This window comes from Leptosomus discolor, chromosome 22, assembly GCF_034619465.1.
Source record: "Leptosomus discolor isolate bLepDis1 chromosome 22, bLepDis1.hap2, whole genome shotgun sequence".
NCBI lineage: Eukaryota > Metazoa > Chordata > Aves > Leptosomiformes > Leptosomidae > Leptosomus > Leptosomus discolor.
Window position 1 is genome coordinate 3505550 of NC_141412.1, and position 23819 is coordinate 3529368.

Sequence of the window (23819 nt, forward strand, 5' to 3'; positions counted from 1 at the left end):
AGAATGCTAAAGCGATGCTGAAAGCCTGTGATCGCCCAAAGGCACCTCGGGGGACCCACCTGAGTGTAGAGCTTTAGAGGGCTTGTCTGTGCTTGAACAGCTTTAAATTCAAGCCTAATCTTAATTTGAATTATATGTGAGTGTGGAGGATGATGCAGCCCTGATTCAGTGTTTCCCTAGTGAAACTTGTCCCTGTGTATTTTGCCTCTAGGAAAATGGCTTGTGGAAGAGGGAGTCTGGATGTAAATAGCACAGAAAGGGCTGGGCTTAGGCTGATGCCAAGGGGCTGTGTTACGTTGCATGCTCTAACATCTCCCTGATGAGCGTGCAGATCCACACCGAAACCTTCCCTAGGGACTCTTCGTAACTGGGGAGGTTTGCAAATCAGATTTGCCAAACCGGGGATGCAGGGGACCGTGGATGTGGAGCTGGGGGAGGGGAGAGAAAGAAAATGCCATCGGTGGAACCCTTTGCGCCATTTTTAATGAACTCAGTGTCCCTTTGACAAGCAGAGGCAGCTGTGTACTGCTGAAAACCTCCTTATTATCACTACAAAGTGATCTTAAGCAGGCAAAAAAAGGAACTTTCTGCCCTTTGGTTCCACATCTTATCAGCTTGACATGGAGCTCAGACCATGGTTAGTACGTGCCTGGGACCATCCTGCTGGCCCTCCTCCCAGCCCTCCTGCGCAGAGGCAGGTGCAGTGAGCTTGCTGTCTGCCCTGCTAAATCTCTGTAGGATTGCTACCGGAAAGCTTCCTGTTTGGATGACAGTTGCAGGGACTGTTTGGAGGCATTAAAAATAAATTTACTGCTAATGGTACAAACAGAAGACAGTAGGAACAGGAGCGTAGCGGGTGTGATGGGGAAATAACTGATCTCGTTGCGCCTTCTTACCTTGTGTTGTCCTGAACAACCAGCAAAACCTGTAGGTGGAAGGATGCAAGAGTGTGCCCCATTGCAGCACTTTTTTTTTGAAAGAGTGAAGGAGTTCAGAGCTGAATGGAGCTGTTTGGTTTGTGAGCCTGAGCCTAAATCACCCATCAGTGTAATATTAAGTCAGCTGGATGCTCCTTTCATTCATTCATAAAGTGTAATCAGCCATACAGCAGGCTTCCTCCCGGGCCAGGGAGGACATGTCTGGAGGAGGGGGCTCAGCCACGCTGAATGGCCCTGTTCTAAACTGCTCCAGCCCTGCTGTCATTAGGGGACCTGCCTGGGGGCTGTGGTGGCTTCCCAAGCCCCTGCTGTGTGGCTGCTCCTGGCTGTGCTGGGTAGCTCCCCTTGTGCTAGCTGGTGGTCAGCCACTCAGGAGGGGCTCTTATGCTTGGTGTAAAAACGGGGAATTGAGGCATGGAAAGGAAGTGACTTTTCCTCTTATATCAGAGTCAGGGAATCTATAGCATGACTGGAAAATGGGTTCAGTTCTCCTCAACCCTAGTGTAGAGTCTTAACCAAAAGATGATTTCTTTTTAATAATGCGAAGGTTCACTCTGTGTTCATAGCAAGACTCCCATCACCAATACGCCGTGTCCCAGGTGATGGGAAAAGGGCCTTGCTCCGGGTGGCAAAGATGCAGAGCAGAGGTGAAGTGAAATATTCCTGGGCAGGGCATGTGTTTCCTCTCCTGTGTCTGCAAGGGAAATCCAGTGCCATTTTGCCGTGCATCGTCTCTGCCATTGGAAATCTGGCAGGTCTCATCTCCCAGAGGGCATCTTTTCTGTGTAAGAACTCCTTTTAATCCTGGGAAGCAGATATCTCATGGGACAGCTCATACTAGAAAGAGAAAAGGAAGCTCAACAGCTGGAAGTGACAGGAGGGAGGTTTCCTGTGAGCTGCAAAATCCCAGGGCTTTCTTGCTAAAGCTGAGAGAGCGTCTGAGGAAGGAGGAGGGAGCGGCTTGCTCTAATGCCATTCTCATTAATCACATTGCAAAGAAAGGAAATCAGAGAAAATCATTCAAATTACAGATGGCTAGATTAGGTAATTAGAATTTAGGCTAAAACAGATGTTTGTAATTAAGTGTTTATGTCATTGAGTAAAATCCAGATTGTAAAGTCTATTTCACAGGATTTTAATGGTTTTAATTCTCCATGTTATGTTTGGGGGCAAAGATACAGATGATAGTGGTTTAGGAAGAAATGAAAAAAAAACACATGGCAAAACCCAGGCTAGCCAAACCTGTTCATGTTTCCCTGGAGATCAGCTTACCCTTAAACACGGCTTTATGTGGGAGATTTCAGTAAATAAAAAATAAAGTGGGATCTTCCATTTAACCATGCTTAACCTGCTTGCTGTTAGCTTCTAGAGGGGCAGATCTGGTGTTGGGAGGAAGGTGTGCTGTATCAAGCAAGGAGCTGTAGTGTACCCAGGTAGAGCTCAGGTGCTGTCCCTGCTCCCAAGGCACTGGGCATCTGGTAGTGTTAGTTGTCTTGAAGACACCGGTCAGAATGGTCCTGGCAGCTGATGTACACGAGGGCTGGGGATCTGTTTCTTGGCCCTTTCTAGTTGGCAAGTTGTTCCCGGGGCTTTGTGTCACAGTTGTACCCTGCAACACTTCCTCAGTTCTCAGGTACAGCCCCTCCTCGTGCAGCTGACCAGCGTGCCTAGGGGAACTGAGCAGTGAGCCTGTCTGCCCTGCCCACCATCTGCTCCCTTTTCTGGAGCCTTGTTCTGATGAGGCATCCATCAAGTGGCAATTTTTATCAGCAACTTTCATTGTCAAGAATTAGGCTTTAGGGGTAGAGGGAAGTCCTCCGAGACCCATGAACCTGCAAGTGGAGGACCACCGCTGAGCTTACCAAGTCTTTCACGGGCAGCCTGTCACGGAGATCTTACATTGCAGAGACAGTACAAAACCAACAGGGATCTGCACAAATCAGACGATGCACACAAGGAAGAGAATCAATTTGTTAACAGGCAAATTGGCTTTTTGTGACAGGGTGACAAAGGTGTGGTTTAAAATGAGAACGTAAAAGTAGTGAGAGACTTTATAGGTGACATGGAGAAAGTTAAGGCAATGCACACAAGAGCAGTGACAGATCCCCCTTGCTGAATCTGCCTAGAAGAAGTTGAAAAGGTGCTGCCTCCAGCTCGCTCTCCACTCCCTGCTGAAGGTTATGGCCCCAAGGCAGGAGAGACCATGTGGCTGCTCTACATCTGTTCCAGCACGAAGTCAAGCAGCCTCACTTAACTGCACCACTCGTGTGAGCCTGCAGGGAAGCGGAGTGGATGTGCTAAAATGACCCAGTCCTCATCTGAGCTTTCTGGGCTGCAGGAGATAGCTGGAAGCAGTAAGCTTGTGTTAACCTTGTTAACCTCAGTTAACCTTGCGAGAAGACACTTGCCTGCCTATGAAAGCCAGAGAGACCAAAGAACCCAGAAGAGCTGCTGCACTCCAATGCTATGCAATTGTGACCGGTTTCCTCCGCACAGCCTGCATCCCAAATTACCTTGCTGTGTTGAATATGGTTTGTTTCATATGAGTTACTGAGTGAACAGTGGCAGAGGGAGATGGCCATTAGGTAGGTGGTGCAGGGCAACAGAGCAAATGCTGCATTGGGTGGAGATGAGAGATAAACGGGAGAGCAGCAGCATTGCTGGTGGTGTTGCAGGTGGCGGTGGAGCTGGATGATCCCACACCAGCAACCATGGGTAGATATGAATTGCCTCAGAGGATTTTGATACCAGAGGAGAGAGGAGGGGATGGAGTGAAGGCCATGAACCTCCCTAGGTCTGAGTCCTGGTGATTGTTCAGGAGATACTGAAGGAGGAATCAAGGTAGGTGTTGAAAAGGAGGTGCACAGATCTGTTTACTTACATGTTGTTGTGTTGCCAGGCTCCCATGCGTTCAGGCGCCACGCTTTGGGGCCCACAAATGGAGAGGCTGGCATAGGAGCCCGGTTTTGAGCCCAGTGGGGCAGGGAATGGCTGGCACAAATGATAAGCAGCATCAGGAATGGAAATGCAGTGCTTCTGAGGAAAGTTGTGATTTTTCTTTAAAAAAGGAAAGAGGTATGTTGGAGGGCATGGGAGGGATTCCCATTCCCTGCCAAGAGGACTTGATTCTGTGTATCACAACCCCCTCCCTAATCCCTAAATTGCTTAAAATCATAAGGGGGCTGCCAGAAATCTTAACAAATTGTTCAAGGCTAAGGAGTAAAATATTCCAATCAATAATGTCAAACGCTTCGCTAAGATCTACAAGTCTCTTGCTCACCAGCTAATAAGAGATCATTAACTGCTCAGGGAAATTGGAAATGAAAACCCAACAGGAGACAATTAAAAATGCTGGGCCAATATTCTGATTTGGTATGAGATGGTGAAACTTTGGGGTCACAGGGCTTATGTTTGCTCTCATAACGGTTTCATTTGGCCAACCGGTGTTAACATAGTTCCTGATTCAGGAAAGCAATTGCTAATCATGTATGGTATCCTGTAACCTGAATGGGATTCAGTCCACTGTTAAGTATATGCTAAAGAGCTTCACAGAACAGGGGCTGAGGACAGGACAGGAGGAATGTGATAGAGCAAATGTGAGTGTACCAGGGGTGGAAAAGTGAGAGCTTACTGGTGCCATTAGAGCTGGTGTTTGGGGGTTTGCTAGTATTAGGCTGGAATCATGCCTTTTAACTCGTGCTGGCTTGTACTTTTTAGGGTTTTGTCTGCTTGTTAACTGCCTAGTCCTGGGCCATTGTGGTCAATGAGGTCTTACCGCTGATCTGAGTAAGATCAAGCAGGGTTAAGTCTGGCTCACTCTGTTCAAATTAGTAACACAATTGAAGCCAAAGGTCCCTTGGTATGATTGAACTGGGCGAGACTGTCCCTGCAGGGCCACTGGCAGAAGTGCATAAACCTAATCAGGCTTTGGGAGGAGCAGAGGATGCAGATAAGAGGACACTGAAGGCGCTGTAAGTCACAAACAGGGTAAGGTGGGGGAAAGGAGCTGCTGGCTAGAGACTGAACCCATTGTCAGGAGCTGGGATGGTGAGATGATGCTCTCAGAAGTAACCATGAGGAAAATGTAGCCTTGATAGTAATGAGCTGCAACGGTTTAATTCCAGCAGAGTCAGTAGATGACAATAATTAAAAGTGAAATCTTAGTCACAACAGTGAACACAAGAGAGCAAATGGGTGATTATTAACTAGATCAGAAACATTGAAATGGCCGTGCATGGGTGAAAAACACGGTTTCTGAGGCTTGATGGACAAAGAAATCTGATTAAAAGCAAACAAAGCAAAGATGAGAAGGAGAGGGGACGAGTTCTGTGATTCTGGACATTGCTTCAGCAATGCCATTACAAAGTAGGTAACAGCCAGCAGGAAACTGGAGGTTGTAGCAAGGGTCTCTATGGGGTCTCAAAGCAAAGGCTTGGTTGTTTGAGAAGCAGATCAAGCAAAACCTCATTTCTCGTGGATCTGCCTTTCAAAGCAGTAGTCAATGCAGGACTCTCTGGTGCCTAATGAAGGCTGAAGCAGCACAGTCATCCTTCCTTCTGTGGGTGCAGACACAGGAACGTTATTCTGCCCAGTCGCCTGCAATCCTGATGCTCTCAGGAGTGTTCCCCCTGGCCAACAGATTAATCAGGGGTCACCAAAGCGCCTAAAAAAACACAGCCCGATTAGAAAGGGTTAGAAACCCTGAGGAACAAGCAAGCAGAGACATAAAGTGTAAGGAAGCGAGCAAGAAGAAAAGGAGAAACGTAATGGACTGGGAGTGGGACTGGGGCTGGCAGAGGGATTACACTTGCCCCAGTGATGCCAACACAGGCACAGCAGTTCAGGGACACGGTTGCTTTTGTTTTCCCTGCCCTCGGATGGGTGCAGATGGGGTGCAGGGTGTTGCTGGAGCAGAACAGTAGCCAAGCAGGGCTTGCTGTCTGCATGGAGGAGGCCAATGATTTTGCTTCTTTCTGACCCGTGCTGAGGTTGTGGATGGGGCACTCTCCTGCTTGCTGCAAGGTCCTGAAGGTGCAGCAAGAGGCTCAAATTTTATCTTCCCATCTCAGTTGTCTTCTTCCTTTTCCCCAAAGCTCTCTTCCGCCCTGCTGTTTGATGCTGTGTATGCGGTGGTGACTGCCGTGCAGGAGCTGAACCGGAGCCAGGAGATTGGTGTGAAGCCCCTGTCCTGTGGGTCTGCCCAGATCTGGCAGCACGGCACCAGCCTGATGAACTACCTGCGAATGGTGAGGAGGGACTGAAGTTTGCTGGTGTGTTAGGAGCTAGCGCTCATCACTGCCAGAAGCAAAGGACGTGTATGTACATGCTGGTGTTGGCACAGTTCTCAAGCACAGTGTCGGTCTATTTGAAGGCAGCACTGGGAATTAAAAGAGAGGAGATCTGAGGGCTGGTTTGTCACTGGCCTTGGAACAACATGAAACTCTGTTTTTCAAGCTTTGCTGCATAAAAACTGGAATTCAGTGATTTCTTTTTTTTTTTTTTTTCTTTTAAAGTATGAATGTTTCTAAGTGATTTGGGCTCTGTTTTGAGTGAACTTGAGTTGATATAAGGTCATGCAGTACAATTGCTTAGAGCTCCGTGGCAAGATGTGAGTTTCCCTATGAAGGGGTTTGGGCTTCTTTGAACCCAAAAGTGTGGTTGCTGGAACAGATCAAGCCTAGTTCTGGCACAAGAACAGACCCTGAAATTTCAGCCTTCTGAAATACTTGGAGTTTGTCAAAGTGACTCGTGAGAGCTGAGCTTGACCATTCAGAAGGAACATGCTTTCTGAGTCTGTCTGGGGTGCAACTTAAATGTCATGAGATGAGGAAATTTCATGAGACTTTTTTTTTTTTTCCCCCCCAAAGGAAGGATCAGCTGAACCTGAACCTTGCGTCACTTTGGTTGATGCATGTGAGCCCTGCTTTATATCTCACCCTTAGTCAGGGACAACAAAACTCTTCAGCTTCCCTTGGCTCTCCTACTAGGAGGCCTGGTGGCTTGCCCTTGCTACTGAAAGGGTGCTTCAGCAGCAAGTGAGCAGTGGTTATTCTGCACCGTGGGGCTGGGCACTCATCCTGGTTCCACTGCAGCATGCTCTTGTGTTAAACACCAGCCCAATGCTGTGAAACAGCACATAATGGTTTGTGGTGGATCCCCCAGCTAGTGATTTGATGTGACACACTGAAGAGCTCATGCCTGCTGCAGAGCAGCGTGGTGTTAGCCTTGGGACGGAGGAAGGCAGTGAGGGGCTGCAGAGGTGGTTATTCCACAGCAGATGGAGTAAAGAAATTGGGGGATTCCTGTACCTCATGCTGCTGATTCTCCTGCTCCCCTCCACATCTCTCTGCTACCTGAGATAGACTTCAAAAGCAATTAGGATTAAGACACGAGGACTGCATTGCTGTACCTGCTGGGAGGGTGGATGGCTGGTGCATGGGGCGAGTGGCTGCCACCCCCGGCTCTGCTGCGGGTGGTGGGGTGAGCCACCTCGATGGGCGCTGTAACTCATTCTCTCTTGGACAGGTAGAATTGGAAGGTCTTACCGGCCACATCGAATTCAACAGCAAAGGCCAGCGATCCAACTACGCTCTGAAAATCCTGCAGCACACGCGCAGCGGCTTCCGGCAGGTAAGAGCGGCCGCGCTGCCCGGGGAAGGGTGCCCAGGGGCGGCCTGTGAATAGCCTGTCGAGGGCTTGGCTCAGGCTGCTGCTGCGGGGCCGAAGGCGGTTGCGGACACCCCGCTTTGCGAGGTGAGGTGTTCAACAAGCGACAGCACGGTGCGGATGTTGTGGTAGCTCTCGCTGGGCCTGGGTTGGCAAACACGCTGTGTTTCACTTCATCAGGAACGTGTCTTGGGATAATTTAGGTTTGTCTTAATGTAACAGGCCCCTGAGGTGGTGATGTTAGAGCCAATATCTGTCCTGTCACAGTAACCCTCCTGTGCAGGAGATCGTTCAGAGCATAAAGTATGTGCCAGAAACAAGCTCACACTCAAGACACTTATAAGCTTCTTGAGCTTGTGGAGATACATGTACTCAAAATTATTTGGATGGGGAAAAATGGGAGAATTTCCCATGAAATGGGCAAAAAAGGGTACTGTGAGCCTTTCTAAACAACTGCTTCTAGGAGGGTAAGCAAAGGGGGCAATTCCATGCCAGGAGCTCCCCACCATCTCACCCCAGCGTGGCATGCGAGAGGAAGTGCAAGGTAATTTGCCTCTCAGTTTATGATGCATGTTCCTCTGTAATGGGTTTGTTTAGCTCAGACTCTCATTTGCTTTTTGTCTCAGTGCTTGTAGAATCCTCACAGCGTTGGTCCTTTTTCTGCTTGTTACCTTCTTTCTGTCCAATGGATATTTTCTGGCTTCAGCTAAAGGTTGAGGATAACTCTGTGGGGCCACAGATATCAAACTGTTGGGATTATGTGACGCGAGCCCGAGGAATAAGGGTTTCACTGGTAAATCCAAACCTCATTCAGGAAAAAAATGGAAGTCCAGGAAAAAGCGTTTTCGTCTGCCTTATTTCCCTGCTGACAGCTCCACACCTGCCCTTTTCTCTGAGATTGCCACTTTTCCTAGACACTGGCAGAGAACAAAAGCTATTGTGTCTTACCCCACTCCAACAGAGCATTTTGGCATTAGGAAATCTCTCCTAGTCTGGCAGCAGTGAATTTTAGCCTTGGCAAGGATGTTGCCTGCCAGTTGTTACCTGTCAAGTGGCAGCTCAGTTTTGATGCTGCCTTTAGTTGAGTGAGCAGGGGATCAGGATGGCATTTTCCCCACAGTAAGATCTCTTATAGCACCAGTGCCCTTTTAATCGTTTCCCAAACCCATCATACTCTGAGCAAAAGTGACAGATCCAAGCCCATCTGCATTAATGAGAGCATGCATTCAGCTGGAGCAAAGGAAGAAAATGCCGTAAACGTCACGATGACTGCTATGTTTTTGATGTGTTTGAATGTGGCAGGGAGTTTACATTAAACGCACAGGTCCTCTTGGAGCATGCTTCTCCCAGAGCTCCGCAGAAAGCTCTGACTGCATCCTGATCTGCCCTGAGACAAAAGTTTCAGCTCTTCTCCACAAACCTGGTCTGACAGGAGAAAACCTTTTTCGACCTGTTGCAACAGCTCTGTAAATAAGCAGCTTCTTGTTTCAGAGTTACCCAGGAAAGCTTGCTGGGACTAAGCTTTTCAAATTCCCCGTCAGAGTGCAGCGGTGATAAATCACTTCCAGTCACACTAACACAGTGCTGGAAGGATGGGGCAGTCCCTCAGTGTGTGCAGCTGCCTGCTGAGAGCCTGTGGTGGCTGCAAGCCCTCTCCTGTCAGAAACCCACCAGGGAGGAGTTAGTCTTCATAAAACTGCTCCGTACGCCTGCGGCAGCCTTTCTGCTGTCTGCTCTCCCCTTCTCAGGCAGCCCCCTCTCAGGGGTCTTGCCTGACTGATAGCAGTGCCTGGAGGGGTGTCAGGGCCCCTCACAGGCTGCAAGAGTTTTTCATGACTTGCCTGGCTGGGAAGGGCATCCCCAGACAGAGCTGGGAAACCTGGGCAGGGTCCTGCCTGATCCTGCCCGCTGTTCTCAGTCACTGCAAAGGGAAGCCAAAGGCCACTCTGCTGTGCCATAGACGGTTATTTTCTTCTTGCCAGCCTGGCTTCTTGTAATAAAAATGACTAAACAAATCATTAGAAATCATTTAATTAAACCCACTGTGAGGGGATGGGGTAAGGCACAGACATTCACATCCTGGAGACAATCTTGTTCCCAAGGGTTATATTAACTGATTTGCTCAGGCTCTTGTTTGAAACACTTCTATTCCCTCCTTAGTTTTAATCAAGCTCATGCTCTCTGCCAATTTCTCTCTTTCTCTCTTTCCCCTCTCTCTTTCTTTCTACCCCCCTCTTTCCTTCCATCTATCGAAGCCACAGGGACTTCCAGCTCATCAGCTTTGATAGATAATTCACCGAATTTTGAAGCTGATCCAGCCAGCAAACAAATTAGAGACACTTAGATTTTCTAACTCGCTGTTGCTTTTGGGCAAGGAGAGACAGGGCTTTTTGACATCCAATTTTTAATACATTTATGTAACGCACCAAACGTGTCTTTTCCTGATTTAGCTTAACTAGTGGAAATTTTTCCCCAGCCATATGAGAGCTGCTCTCTGTTCACAGGATGTGCGATAAAGCACAGACTCATTAATGTGTTGGTGATCCATAGATCTGACAAGGACTGAGTTTGTAAATGTCATCTTTTTATTTTTTCCCTTTCTTTGCCCCTTTAAAAAACATTGCAGCACACCCCTCCAGTTTCAGCGTAGTGATTTACAGTACACCAAGAGCTAAGGTTTGGCAGCTTAACAGGAGAAGGGAGTGAAGAGGGGCTGTGATTTATATGGCCCCAGGGAAGGCAAGTGTGCAGAGGAGGGGCAGGGGAAGCTGCTGTTGAGGCTGGAACCCTGCTGGGGGCATGTTGTCCCCAGCTCCGCCTGTGACACCTTGCTCTCGTCTGGTCTTAGGTGCAGCCGAGTAGTTGCCATTTAGCTAAAGGCTCTGCTGGGGTCCTGAGACAGAGCAGTGGAAGTGATGGGGGTGTCTAATCGGTATGTTGATGAGATACAGATGAATTACCAGCCGATAGCTCTGGGACCCTCCGCAAGCTCTGCCACATCAAACCTTTTTAACTTAGAAGCAGTCTCGATGGGACTTGTTCCTCTGTAGTTGTTACCCCCAGCAAGAGTTCAGGGACAGATCCCGCCAAGAGCTGAATGTCTTTTCCCCCAGGACCCGTTGAACTCAGTGCGTGCTGCCATCAGGTCCTGCCTGGGCTGTGCCAGGTGTCAGTCACATCATCTGAAGGGGATGTTGGGGGAGGAAGGGGATCACGGGGGTTGCTGCGTGGCCTCAGGAGTGGTTTGTGTGCTTGTCTCGTGGTTGTACAGGTTTTAATAGTGGGTGCTGTCTGTGTCCCATGCTAACTTGTGTGGAGGAAGCTTTTGCCTGCTTGCTTTGCTGGCACCAGTCTTGCAGTAGTGTGTCCTTCAGGAGTGCCAACCACATGGCAGGCCTGTGCAGTGTCCTCTGAGGGCTTTCCTTCATTTATTTGTTTTATTCCCCTTTTCACTCCACAGACACCCCCAAATCCCCTCCCCTTTGGGCCAACGAAGGCACCATGTGCCAAGTCCCTACTTAATTGTATATCCTCCTGGCATGGTCTCTTTCTTGTTAGTGCCAACAAGGCTCTTCAAACGCAGACTTGATGAGAGATGATAGCATTTTGCACTCCTTCCTTTTTCTGGGGACACGGAGGAAGAGGAGGTGATGAATGCAATCTGTAGGACAGTGCTTGCTAATCAGAGCCCAGAAGGTGTCTAGGTTCATTGCAGTGGCAGTCCTCTGCCTGTTTTAAGACACCCGTGTTCAGGTCTGGCTTTACCTTAATTTTCAACTGGGCAGTGGGGGTGGTAAGTACCTGTGGTGCCTCTGAAGCTTATGGAGAGGTCTTGCCATGTCATCTCTCCCTGCCATGAGCTGCTATTGAGGCCTGCGGGGCACTGAGCGGAAGACCTTGTTAAAATCATTAGCCTGAGTGGTATTTTGTCATCTTGTGCCACAAGGAGCGCAGAAGCCCAGGCATCGTTAACGTGGCTGCTTCTGAATGGAGGAGCTGAAGGATTACAGGAGTGAGCCAGGAATGCCCCACTTGCATCGTGTTAGCCGCTGGTGATTTTCTACAGAGATGAGAAATCTTGAAGTGTCACTGATGCAAATAACGCCCTTTGCAGAGCAGCTAATTTGAAGGACCTTGTCGGCCTGTGGGGACGGAGCAGTGTCACGAGCAGCGGCGCTTCCTTGCTTGTTTGAGGCTCTTCGGGCTGGTTTGCGCTGAAACTACGTGTTTGCTCCCTGCCTATATCAAGGACATGGAACAAGACAGACCTCCTGCCTCGAGACGCTTGCCAGTATTGCAGGCAGGACGGGCAGAGCGGGGCTGGCTCTCCTTGCGGTGGAGGCAGAGGGCTGAGCACCCGGAGGCACTGGGAGGTGCAGAGATGATGCAGCGGGGGTCTGCAGTGAGACCACGCAGCCTGGGGACGTGGAGGGAACTTTGTCCATCCAGGCCACGGGCTGTCACCAGGTTGTATAATCCCTCTCACAAAGGTATCGAGCTCCAGCTTGCAACCAGGTGGATGTGTTGCCTGCGCTGCTCTTTTGGGAAAGGTATGCCACCACTTCAGCGCCTCTGATCATTAGAAACCCTCTTCTAATTTTCAGCCTGTTTATTTCTGGCTGGTTTGTATCTGTTTATTTTTGTGCCAACGCTATCATTTTAGCGTCAAAAGCTGTTCTACCTCTTTGCTATGAACCTCCTCCACCTGGTGTATTTATACAGACCAATCATATCCACTACTAAAAAATCCCGAGTCCTAAAAACTCTTAAGTCCTAGTCCAGAGCTTTAACAACAGGATCGTTTTATCCACGTCTGTGTAGAGCACTTGATTGTTTCCTGACACATTTTGCAGATGAATATGTTTTCTGTTTTTCAGAGGCTCTTTATACATAGATAGAGATGATTAAAATCACCTTGACATCCATCTTGCAAGAGAGGGAGAAATCTGACCATCCCAGACATCCTCTGACACATTGCACTTCAGATACAGCGAACAGCGTGAGGAGTCAATTAGTGGCTTTATCATACTGCGAGGGGGACAGTGGTGAGCTGGAACAAACCAGGAATGGGGTGGAGGTACCCCAGCACATGGGAGTGTTTGGCTTTGGTGCTGTGTTAAAAGCAAGGTCAAACCCACTGCGCTGTCTGAGGAGGAAGCAGTCAATTAGTCTCGGTATGCCAGCAGGGGAGGGACAAATTTGAGAACAGTGAGGGCTGTTAAAATTAAAGTTAATCTGTCACTAATCTCTGGTTGTGAAATCTGGGAGAAAAAAAATTAGGCAATGTTTATGACTGATCACTCACTCAGAGAGGCAATTGCTGCAGAGTGTCTGTTGTTTAGCAATCACAGCAAGAGGCAAGCACCTTTGTGCAGAGTTGGGGAATACAGCTGGGGTAAATTCATCCCATCACACTGATGCAGACCCTGTGCAGGCCAGTTAAACCTGTGCTTCAAGGACTCCCTGTCGATGAAGTATGTGGTAAATCTCCCAATTTGGGACTGCTGTTCCCAGAGGTGAGTCCTGCACTACAGTGTCACCATGATGCTACAGGGCTTGATGGTAGTTAAGCCACAACAGCAGTCAAGAGAACAGGATGCTCCCAGCCTGCTCTGAGACTCCATCACTGTGCCTCCATCTCCCCATCTGTTAGGTGAGGCTAATAACCCCCCAGTACCTCCCCTGTTGGTGGGGAGCCTCCGAGAGTTAATGCTTCCAGCACAGTCAGAGGTCCTTGCCGTGACAGGTGCTTTTAGCAGAGCATTATTAATGTTGGCGAAGGGGCTGGGCTGACAGCTCAGAGGAATAATGTGTTGTGTTATCCACAGAGTAAACAAGCTCCCCCCCCCGGGTATTCAGCCTGCTTTGCCTGTGCCACTGCATCCTGGTGCCTTGACTCCAGCCAGGGAGGAGGGTAGACATGCATGTGACTGTCCTTTGCTTTCCCTGCCTGCTTTCCTTCTGCAGAGCTGTGGAATGTAAGTCTTGTTTCACTTCCCGCTGCCCCTTGTGCCTGGAGATGAGGAGACTGGATTTGGGAGTCCTCGCAGATGGCCACATTTGCAATGGCTTGTCAGTTGCTTGGGCCAGATTTGCACCATCAGCCAGGAGAAGAAAGGACTTGGCCCTTTCCTCAGCATCCAGTGATTCAGTCTGCCGGCAGCATAGCAGCATGGCTGCGGTTTCAGGTTGGGTTTGGCTCAGATGCACGAGCTGGGAAGTGGCTCTGCAGTCCTCAAGCCGTCAGTCAGCCAGAGGCAAAGCACTGCCAAGAAAAGCAGCTGAGTGCATGGAGTCAGTCCTGGGGCGGTGTAAATCGTCGTGCCTCCCACCCATTTCCATGGTGGTGCACCCGCCTGGCCCGTAGCTCTAGAGCGTCACCTTCCACCTACCTCTTTGAACATAATAAGGTTACTCTTTTGACGGAAGAGAAATCGATTTGTTCCTACCACCCTGACAACTGTGGCACAGCGAAAGGATAACCTGCCTTAGACCAACCGCCTGAAATGGCTCATGTCAGCGTGAGGGAACCAGGAGTGGATTTCTCTGGTGCCATGGCAATGGAGGAGCCGTGAAGACACCTCTGCCTGTTGGGGTCACCCGCCACCTCTTAGGTCCACAGCAGCTCACTTCAGTGGTGTCAGAGGACTTAGGCTGTGGCCAGCAATCCAGCATGCAGAGGGCTGGGACCTGATGGGGGCAGAGAAGCTTTGCAGGAGAAATAGGAGAGAGAAGGGGTCTCGGAGGGAGCTGGTCTCCCTCAGCCACTGGTCTCTCCATGAGAAAAAACAGAGACTCTTTTAGGGAGCATAAGAGAGCAAGAGCCTAATTTGCATACTCTGAACGAGCCGCTGGACATGCTGATCTCCCTGCCCAGAACTCTGAGGGAGGGAGATTAGGCTCTCAAAGTTAAAATTAGGTTTTGTTGAATATTCCTCCCCCTGGCTGAAGGCAGCATTGCGTCACAGCTGAGTCACGATGTCCTCCCAGCTGCTGGGGGACTGGTCTCTGCCACTGGTGGTGGAGAATTAGGTTTGCTGCAGTGACACTGAGATGCTTGGATGAGTGAATTAGGCTGTCCGTGGAGCTGTTGGGTGTGAGAAGCCTGAATCAAACAGTTTGGAGGTATGTAATCATAGTAGTTGGCGACCATTATAGCAGATAGGGGAGATGAATCACAGTGCAGTGCCGCTGAGAGCGTGGCTTCATTTCAGCACCTGCTGCCAAGGTGGAGCTGCTGGTCAGGGCTGGAAGGCGTCTGCCCCGCATGGGCACTGCTGCTCTGGGATTGCAATGGCAGCTGCGATGCTGTGATACTCCCCGTGAAGTGGCGTTTTCCTCGGAGGAGCTCACAGTGCCTACACCCGCCTTTAACTAATGACAGTGACTCTCACAGGAGGACAGCGGGAGGTTTTGCTTGCTTTCAGGCAGTTGAAATGGTTGTTCAAAGTTACATAGACAGCAGCACAGGAGTTGAGGCAGGAACCCTGTCTCCCCATTTCTGGGCTTTCACTGGAGTCACGAGACTTCAGCACTTCCTGAAGTTCTTCTGAGCCATGTCTATAACGCTCGTCATCATCAGACCTGGGTGTAGCGCTGAGCCTGCAGTGCCTGCCATGAGCAGGGACAGGTTTTTGGTGTCATCACACAGGTGGGGGTGTGTTGGGGCCGTGCACCAGCAGGTTAATGTCTCTGCTGGCCCATTGTGGGGGTGCATTGTAAAGGTAATGGAGCATTCACAAACAGCTCTTACAGGACCAGCTTGATGGTTGTCAGTCACTCGAGCCATATGGCGGGCTGCGTACAGTAATTTGCCCTGTAAATTCCCTTATTGTGCTGTTTATCTCTCCAGATCGGCCACTGGCACGTTTCTGAAGGACTCAGCATGGACAACAGGATCTTCTCCTCCAACATATCAGACAGTCTGTTCAACACCACACTCATTGTCACCACCATCCTGGTAAGTGAGGGGGTCACCTACAGTTCCCATTACCTTTTCGCCAGCCCAAAGCTTAGGGGTGTCAATCAGCTAGAATATTATTCCCTCTTCCTTCCCCCCTTGGCCCCCAGCATGCAGCATTGCACACTGATTTCATAAAGAACAGACGATCAAATCTCTAATTACAGCACTGAGGACAATTCATGACAGTGTAATTAAACTCAAGTTGATGTTTCATATGGAAATGATATTTGATGAATTCAGAAGCAGCTGGGGAGAGGGCTGGGATGGGGATAAGTTGCCGTTTTACATTCATCTCTGAATAATGTTCTTGTTTTGCGTACAGCTGGTAAGTTGGAGGGGACAGTTGACCCTTCTACCCATAAAATTACTGAAATTGGCCAAGAATGGTACAACTTTTATGCACCAAGACTTCACACCTACAGGCACCACTGTCCTTATTCCTTCCATGTGTTGCCTGTCCCATGATTTTTTTCCAGTACCTCTGCTCCTTCCATAAAGACGCTCAAAATCCTGAAGAACGTATTTCCCCATGGCCACGAAGTTTGTTTAAAAGGGGGACAAACTGGAGAAGTGGCTATATGCCAAGAGAGGCTGAGATCTGTATGTCCTGCCATAACTCGGAGCAGTCACTGGGCTGCCCTGGCATATGCCCAGTTGGAAGCAGCCTCCAAAGCATGATCCCTTAGCTCTGCTTCATACCCAAAACTGGGGTAAATCTTCTGCACCTCCAGCACATCCCTGAAACAGCTCTGCTAGCTTTATACTACCTGGGCTCCCAAGTGATCAAGGCAGCTTTCTGTATCTCTTATGCCCTGTTGAGAGGGATATATCAGTACGGGAGGCTGGCCTGGGTGCCCCTTAGAGGAGCCTCTGCCATCCTGGCACTGCCAGGGTGCGCTCTGCTCTCTCTGCCCCATGCTTGATGCCGTGCTGGTGGGACACTTCGGCTAAGATGAGAATGACAGCTGCCCAGTTTCAATGCAGGAAAACCCTTACTTAATGCTGAAGTGGAACCATCAGGAGCTGGAAGGCAATGACCGCTATGAGGGCTTCTGTGTGGACATGCTGAAGGAGCTGGCAGAGATCCTGCGTTTCAACTATAAGATCCACCTCGTTGGCGATGGTGTGTACGGAGTCCCTGAGGCAAATGGCACGTGGACAGGGATGGTTGGGGAGCTGATTGCTCGGGTAAGTGAATTAGCTGCTCTTTTTAACTGTGCTGTAGCGGGACTTGGCAATGAAAAGCCCTGATGCTTTATTGAGTGCTCCAGGATGATAGGGATGGATGGGTAGTTTAGTCCATTTGTGAGACTTTGACCAGAGGATCTCCATTTGATGTGTTCTCCCAATGGCAAATGTATTTGTTCTGTTGATGTGACAGCGTGTGAAATAGTCAGGGCAGGAGTCAGGGCCCCTGGAACTCTGTGCTGCTTGCTTTGTTGGAAGGGAGGCCTGGACTCCGGTGTCACTGTGTAAGAGCTTGATACAGAACGGATTATTTTTTTATCCCGGTGGAAAAATTAATGAAAACTTGAAACAGGAAAATACGCGGGATCTGGCAGAGCTGAAGAAAACTTACAGAAACACACTGTTTGGGAGGGAAGCAAGAATCACGTTTCTACCCAGGAAAGTTTTGGCAGATTCGTTTCAGCTCCCTGACTTCGAGTATTGTTTTCAAAGAGGAACATTTTTTGTTTGCTTGAAGTGCGTGGATAGAGATTTTTTTCATGGCTTTGCTTTGCCGTCTTAACTGCACAGCAGCTAGACTGAAAACTGAATGCTTTTGCTAGGTTTGACAACGCTTCTGCATACATGTGTGCATAGTCCGCCTGTACCCCCCACCCCCGCCTTTGTTTTCCTCAGCAGCTAAAGGTAGTTCTTCCCCAGGGATCCTGAAGCTTAAACACAGTTCATGAAATGCTCTGAGATCCTTAGTAAAATAGGCTTAGCCAAAGCTAACATTAAGATTGATGTTATTTAAACCAATACTTTCTTGCTCATCCGTTTTTGCTCTTCCTTGTTATTACTGAAGTACCTGTGAGAAGCCAGTGACAGTTTCTCAGCTGGTGGCAGATCCTCAGTGAGGTATATTTATGATAATCCACACCACCATGTGAGAGGAGCCCCTGAGCCACCCCGTTATTATCCTCACAACAGTGGCATGTCCTCCAGCAAAGCAGAGGAACGAGGGCCCAAATCTGTCCCCTGTGGCTCCAGGCAGGGGTCTGAGGCTCCTGCTGCAGTTTCCCTCCCAGCTGCAGGAGACCAGCGAGCATCTCTAGAAGATGCCCATGGGCATCTGTCTGCTTCTTCCCCGGATGGCAAAGGGGACCTGACTGACGCTTGTCCTACCTTAGGAGCTTCAACTGAGTGTCTGAAGTCAGGTGGGACAACTCTAAGTCTAAGAGACTTGCCGAGGGTCAGGGACAGGGAACAGTACAGACTGGAGATCCCTCCTGAACTAGCACCCTGTCTCCTGATCGCCCTTCCCCAGTGGAGTGATAGCTCTTGACGCCAGCTGAGATCCCACCTCCGTCTGCTTCTTTTAAAGAGCCTTCTGTATGGTTGTTTGCAAATGCTCTGGGCTATTGGCATAGTTTTTATACATATCTCTCTCTCTCTCTCTCTGTATATATATACACACACAATTACAGTTCTGCAATATTTCTTTTGGGAGGCAAGAAGGAAGGTGCAGAGAGAAGCGTGTGATCTATGCAAACAAAAGAAGGCAATAGCCATCAAATTTTTGGCCTGCTAACCTTGGCAGTGCCTCTCCATTAAATGGGAGCTTCTAGAGGGTTGTTTTTCTTTAGTCGTAAGTGTTTTAACTTCATCTTCACATAGAAACCATTTGTTTCTTCTGCAGCTCGAGTCTTATTTAGGATTTTTACTTCTGCTACAGCAGGGTAGAGCTGGTGAAGCCTGTGTGAGGCTGAATCAAAAATTAGAGAAGAGAAAAAGCTTTCTCTGCTTTGTTCTTCCTAGGCCCTTTAGAATCTTTATAATGATTTCAGTGAGTTTTTGATCAGTCTCAGGAACTGGCGCTTTGGATCAGGTGAGCCAGGGCAGAGCTGGCCGTGTGCATGCTGTGATGTTTATTCGGGGCTGCCTGGGACATTGATTTCTGAGGTCATTTCACCACCCAAGGGGTTCCTCTCCTTCCTTGACAGTCAGCCCCCAAGAAGGTTTGTCCTCAGTTGCAGCCCCTTGTTCCAGCCCCTACACCACTTCAGGGCCGCTCGAAGCAGATTGGCAGCAGATCCTAGGTGTTGGGCACACACAGTCCCCTTTCAGTGGATTTATCCTTTGGGCACTTTTCTCCGTACAGCCTTTAGCACAGAGGGCAACTGTACAAAATAGAAGCTCTGCACCTGTTTCTTTGTGTAGTGCGGTGTTATTGTAGGAAAGTGATTCCTCCTTGACCCTGATCACCTCTCAGAAAGTAAGGTTTGACTAACATGCACTTAGTGTGCAGGACCAGAAGGTCAGAACATTATCCATGCAATACCTTTCCAGTGTTGTCTTGTGGTTTTTTTTTTTCTCTAATCCCCCTGTGGCACTGAATCTCCTCAGAGCAGCTACAGGCTATATGGGAAAAGTGTTTCATTTTATTGCTTCTAAATTAACCAGCTATTGATTTATTCTTAAGTGCTGAGAATTCTATTACAGCTAATTGCTCACTATGATATGACTGAGAAGGATGCTATATAAACATAAATTTGTTGTTGACCCAAATTCACCAGTACATATCTTATCGACCTGCTCACAAAACCAATTAAGACCTAAGGAAGAGGGGGACCAGGATGACTTGGGGATTAGTGGAAGAGCTGTAGAGACTCCTGTGTCTAGGTCAGCAGTCTGACTTCTCATCAGATCAGGAAACCCATATGCTTTGTGATCAGACGATGGAGATTTGGCTTGGGAGAAATCACTTGGAAGGACTCAAGCCCATTCTTTAGTGAAAGATGTCATAACTCGGAAAACGCCAAGCTAATTGGTCCCGCTGTGCATACGGGGCAGGGAGGCTGAACACCCTGCTCATTCCTTGAGTGAGCAGGGGAGTAGAGCCGCTCTCTGGCTGGGGCGGATTTCCCCCGTTAGCCTTGCCAGCTCTGGCACAGATGACTGCCGTCTCCAGCAGTTCAGCTGACACTGTACATGTGTGCTATCCATAACAAGCAAACAAGGGGGAACAGCAAATCTTCCTGTCTCCTATTTTCTGGCGTCAGAGCCTTAGGGGACAACAGGGCTGGAAGAATTACGTCTTGCTCCTTCCCACTGCAGTACAGACCCTGGCTGGAAGTCCCTGATGGTTGTCTGGTCTTCCCTTTCTCTCTCTCCAGCTCATCCTCAAGCTGAAATGAATTCGCTAGTCTGACACAAACCAACGAGTGTATTTTCACAGCCACGTGACAGCCTCCTCGTTGTTCCGCCACGCCTGCATTTGCTGTCTTGGTAGTGCAGTGCCATGGTGGCTGCGCTCAGTGCCTGTACGTCGGCTCACAGCAAGCCGTTGGCGCTCAGCTCCCGTGCTCCTCCCTGAGGAGGTGGGCTTCTGTATGAGATCCTTCAGCAACAGTTTCTGAATTTACCTGTCTCGGGAATGTCCCCAGAGAAGAGAACTGAGCTAACAGGGATCGTGTAGTTTGTTTTCGCCAGGAAGCTTTGTTGGCAGGAATCCGATGCTGCAGTTTTGCAAAAAGACCTCCCAGAAACCTCCCTCTGATGCAGCTGGGATCAGTACCCTGTATGGCTGGGCACCAGCACTATGTGACAGTCCCCTCTGCAGAGGACCCATCTGGCCCACCTGCAGCAGGGTGCAGGGGACAGGAAGGACAAAGCAGCCCCGTCAGGAGCACACTTTGTGCAGACTGGCCATGTGTTTTGTGCAGCCTGTATCAGCTGCCCAGGCTTCCTTTGGCGCTGTGTAAATAGCATATCATGTTTGGTGATGGTAACACAGCAGATCCGTGAGTGTTTCCAGGGCAAGCACATCTGGGCAAGGCTGGTGCTGCTGTAGAAGGAGCCTTATGGTGCATGAGTGGGTGACCGGGGACAGCAAGCTCCTGCTCTCCCCTTCTGCACAGGATCGTTTGGGGAGTGAGATGTTGTGTAAGAACACTAGACCTTTGGTGTCTGTGTCAGTGGTTTGAATCTGGCTGGGATCAGTGGTCATCGAAGCGCTTTTTAAAGTGAGGGAGATGAAACTGTCCATCTCGTGGAAGGATCTGACCTCAGGAGCAGCAACACCAAGAACTGAAAGGACCTTAAAGCTTTGGGATGATGGTTTTTCCATCTTCCTTGCTAGTGATGAGGTGGTGCTTTACAATCAGATACCCTCTCCCTTCAGCTGCTCCAAAGATGGCGAAAGGCAGGAAGGGGAACGGAGGGAGAAGATATTTCAAAGTTGGCAGAGTCCTGCTCTCCACTCAGCAGTGGGTGTTGGTGTTCAGTGAGAAAAGCTGTGCGTGGGTGAAGGGAGGGAGGGGGAGTCTGTTTGCATGCTATCACGCTGGCAAGTGTGACATGGGGGATCTTGAGAGGGTGGGGAGTGAGCGGGAGTGGGGAAGCGAGGAGGCGTGGGCTGTTGAGCAAACACAGCAAGGATACGGGCAGAGAGGTTTGCATCGCGCTGCTGATTTTGCCAAAATCACACACAAGATGGTGGGCGTGGTTAGGTCTCGCTGCTGTTCCCTATGGGCTTAGGGTTCCCATTCTGATGCTTCATTCTAACGGGCTTTTGCCATGGGCACGGTGAACACCTGGCACAGACTTTTTCCTCCTGCTCGTAGAGATAGTCCAGGTGAAGAAAGATGGGTGAAGGCAGACTTGAGGCTGACATCTGCGCCGATTGCTGGTCATCCCATCCCTGACTGTGGCCTAAACGGAGGGCTTCAGCCTCCAGGGCTTTCAGGCTGTCGCTTTTCATATGGCAGAATTCATGCACGTCCTTAAAAAAACCCAGACACCGGTTTTGAGTGACCCTCATCTGGCCCTGCTTTTAAAATGCAAGAATATGCATCCGAGCGCATAACCTGGCTGCTGCTCGCTCCAGAGGGATGAGCCGCACAACCCGAAATAGCTCCTGTCAAATCAGATGGGCAGCTGGAGCAGAAGCAATCAGTACATTGATCCGGCAGCCGAGCCGTACCCATCGTGCCGTGGGACAGATCTGCAGATGCAGAGAGACTGCTCTGTCATTGCCGCGGTGGTGCGGGAGCTGCTGCCCAGGTGAGCAGGCTGCAGCCAAACTGCCGTGCAGTAGCTGCTGCTTATTTCACAGCATTGCAGAGAAGAGCAGGGGACCTCTGGAGATCATCCAGTCCGACCCCCGTGCAAAGCAGGGTCACCTCCAGCCGGGTGCTCAGTACTGCATCTGGACGGGTTTCCAGAGGGGCAAGCATCTGCAGCAGCAGTGCTGATGCTGACTGGTCTGCAATGGGGGGAATAGCTGGCGGTCAGGTGGGTCCTGAAGGTTGAACACTGATTTCAGCCTTCTAGAAGTCCCTCTAAGCCTAGGGGCAGGGTAAGAAATAGCTTTCCCTGACCTTGGCCACGCTGTCAGTGCTCTGTGGGCAGCACTGATGGGAGTGACGCTCTCATGTGCAACCAGGGGATGTAGCATCCAAGGTGCTGTTCAAGTTAGGGACTCCTGCTCCTGGAAGAAATCCCAGCCTTGTGCTCCCAGACCTGTCCTTCAAGGCTTGTGTTCTGTGTGTTTGACACAGAGAGAGCCCAAAGCCCTTACACCACTTGGACTTTCTCACCGTATTTTGTTTCCCTCGTTTGACAGCAGGTTGTGAATTGCTGCGGGCCAGAGCAGGACCATTCTCCTGGCTGGTACCCCATGCCGTGGGAGGCTTTGGCGGGATCATCTCTGCCCAGGCTGAGGGATGACGTCAGGCCCCATTCATCACCATTAGCGCCGAGATGAGCCTTGTCAGCATCTGCAGCGAGGAGGCGGCCGCCTCCTCTGGACTGGCAGTCCCTGCAATTTGCTTCCTAAGGCTGCTTAATTGTTGTTCCTCTTCAGAAGCCTGGCTCAGCCCCCATGTTTAACGTCCTTTCCAGTGGCAGCGTGAACCTATCTGCTAATGCAGGCAGATCCCACGGTTAATGCCAGGTATGGTGGTGGCAGCTCATGCTTTTATCTCAGACACCAGCTCACCTGGGCTTCCTCTCGCCTAGCGAGAGTTTGGCCTTGTTTAAGCAGTGTTTTGTTAAAGAAGTGTCTGTCTCTACTCCCGAAATGCTCTGGGTCTTTTTCTAAGCCTATTTCACGCTGACATTTATAGCTGCAACTGTGCTGGAAGGATGAAAATCAAGCAGTGTTTGCCCCCTTTTCCCCCCATGCTTTGCCTCTCCTTTCCCCAGGGCCCAGTTGTGGACAGAGTGCAGGAGCGCAAAGCAAAATCCATTTGTTCCCCAGAGCATTGTTTAGGCTACAAAATGCCAACTCCTACCTGTGCTCAGGTGGGGAGGGCTGGTGAGTGCTCAGGTTTGCAGAGCTCCTTTGTCAGTAAAACACACTGACCTCAGCGAATCACAAGAAGTTTTGTGAACATCAGGAAACAAAATCGAAAGCATGGAATGGATGGTATTCAGGCAGCGAATACATTACATGCCATTCCCAGATCAAAGTTTATTGCTGCGAGAAATCAGCTCTTAACTTGCATGACTTCTGAGCTTGCAGAGAAGGAGAGAGAGTCTTTGACAGAGCACAGCCCCGGCTAAAGCCACGAGGAGCTGGGTCTCTGCTGCAGTGATCTCTGGCACAGGAGAAAGCCGGTGTGTGTGGGCACAAGTTAGAGCAGGCTGTGAGCTACTGCAGCTCTGATGCCAGCAAAAGTCCTGAAAGGACAAAAGTTGACCAGACAGGGAATGAGCAGAAGAAAATAAACTCTAATGGAATGGCAGGACCCTCTGGAGATGAGAGGAGGGGCCTGGGCACAAAACCTGTGTGCCCAGGGAAGGCAGCTCTGTTGTGCTGAGTTTCTGCTCCGCAGGCAAAGGGAGGGGGATGGATTTGCATTAGAGTTTGCATAGGGAAGAGCAGCTTTCAAGATACTGCTGCCTACATGATCTGGAACGGTCCCAAAGGACAATGGGGGAATAACCAGTGTGTGCAAAGTTCCCTGATGGCTTCCACGTTGTACCCCTGAGAAGGTGAGGGCTGGCGAGGGATGGTCACTTGTCTGCGTAAACCTGGGGGCCATGCTGCTCCTTTCAGCAGCGCCTTTGTGTTGGCGCCT

General features: G+C 49.8%; 1 protein-coding gene across 4 annotated transcripts in view; it reads left to right on the forward strand.

The window, feature by feature from the left end:
• Positions 1 to 23819, forward strand: part of GRIK4 (glutamate ionotropic receptor kainate type subunit 4) — a 136459-nt gene that overhangs the window by 92096 nt on the left and 20544 nt on the right. For 3 of the 4 annotated variants that reach the window (XM_086476991.1, XM_086476993.1, XM_086476992.1), the window contains 4 exons: positions 6032 to 6184; positions 7464 to 7568; positions 15457 to 15564; positions 16552 to 16755. In XM_086476991.1, the coding sequence (XP_086333117.1) occupies positions 6032 to 6184; positions 7464 to 7568; positions 15457 to 15564; positions 16552 to 16755 (570 nt within the window). The remainder of the gene's footprint in view (positions 1 to 6031; positions 6185 to 7463; positions 7569 to 15456; positions 15565 to 16551; positions 16756 to 23819) is intronic. The other variant, XM_086476994.1, reaches the window with a different exon arrangement.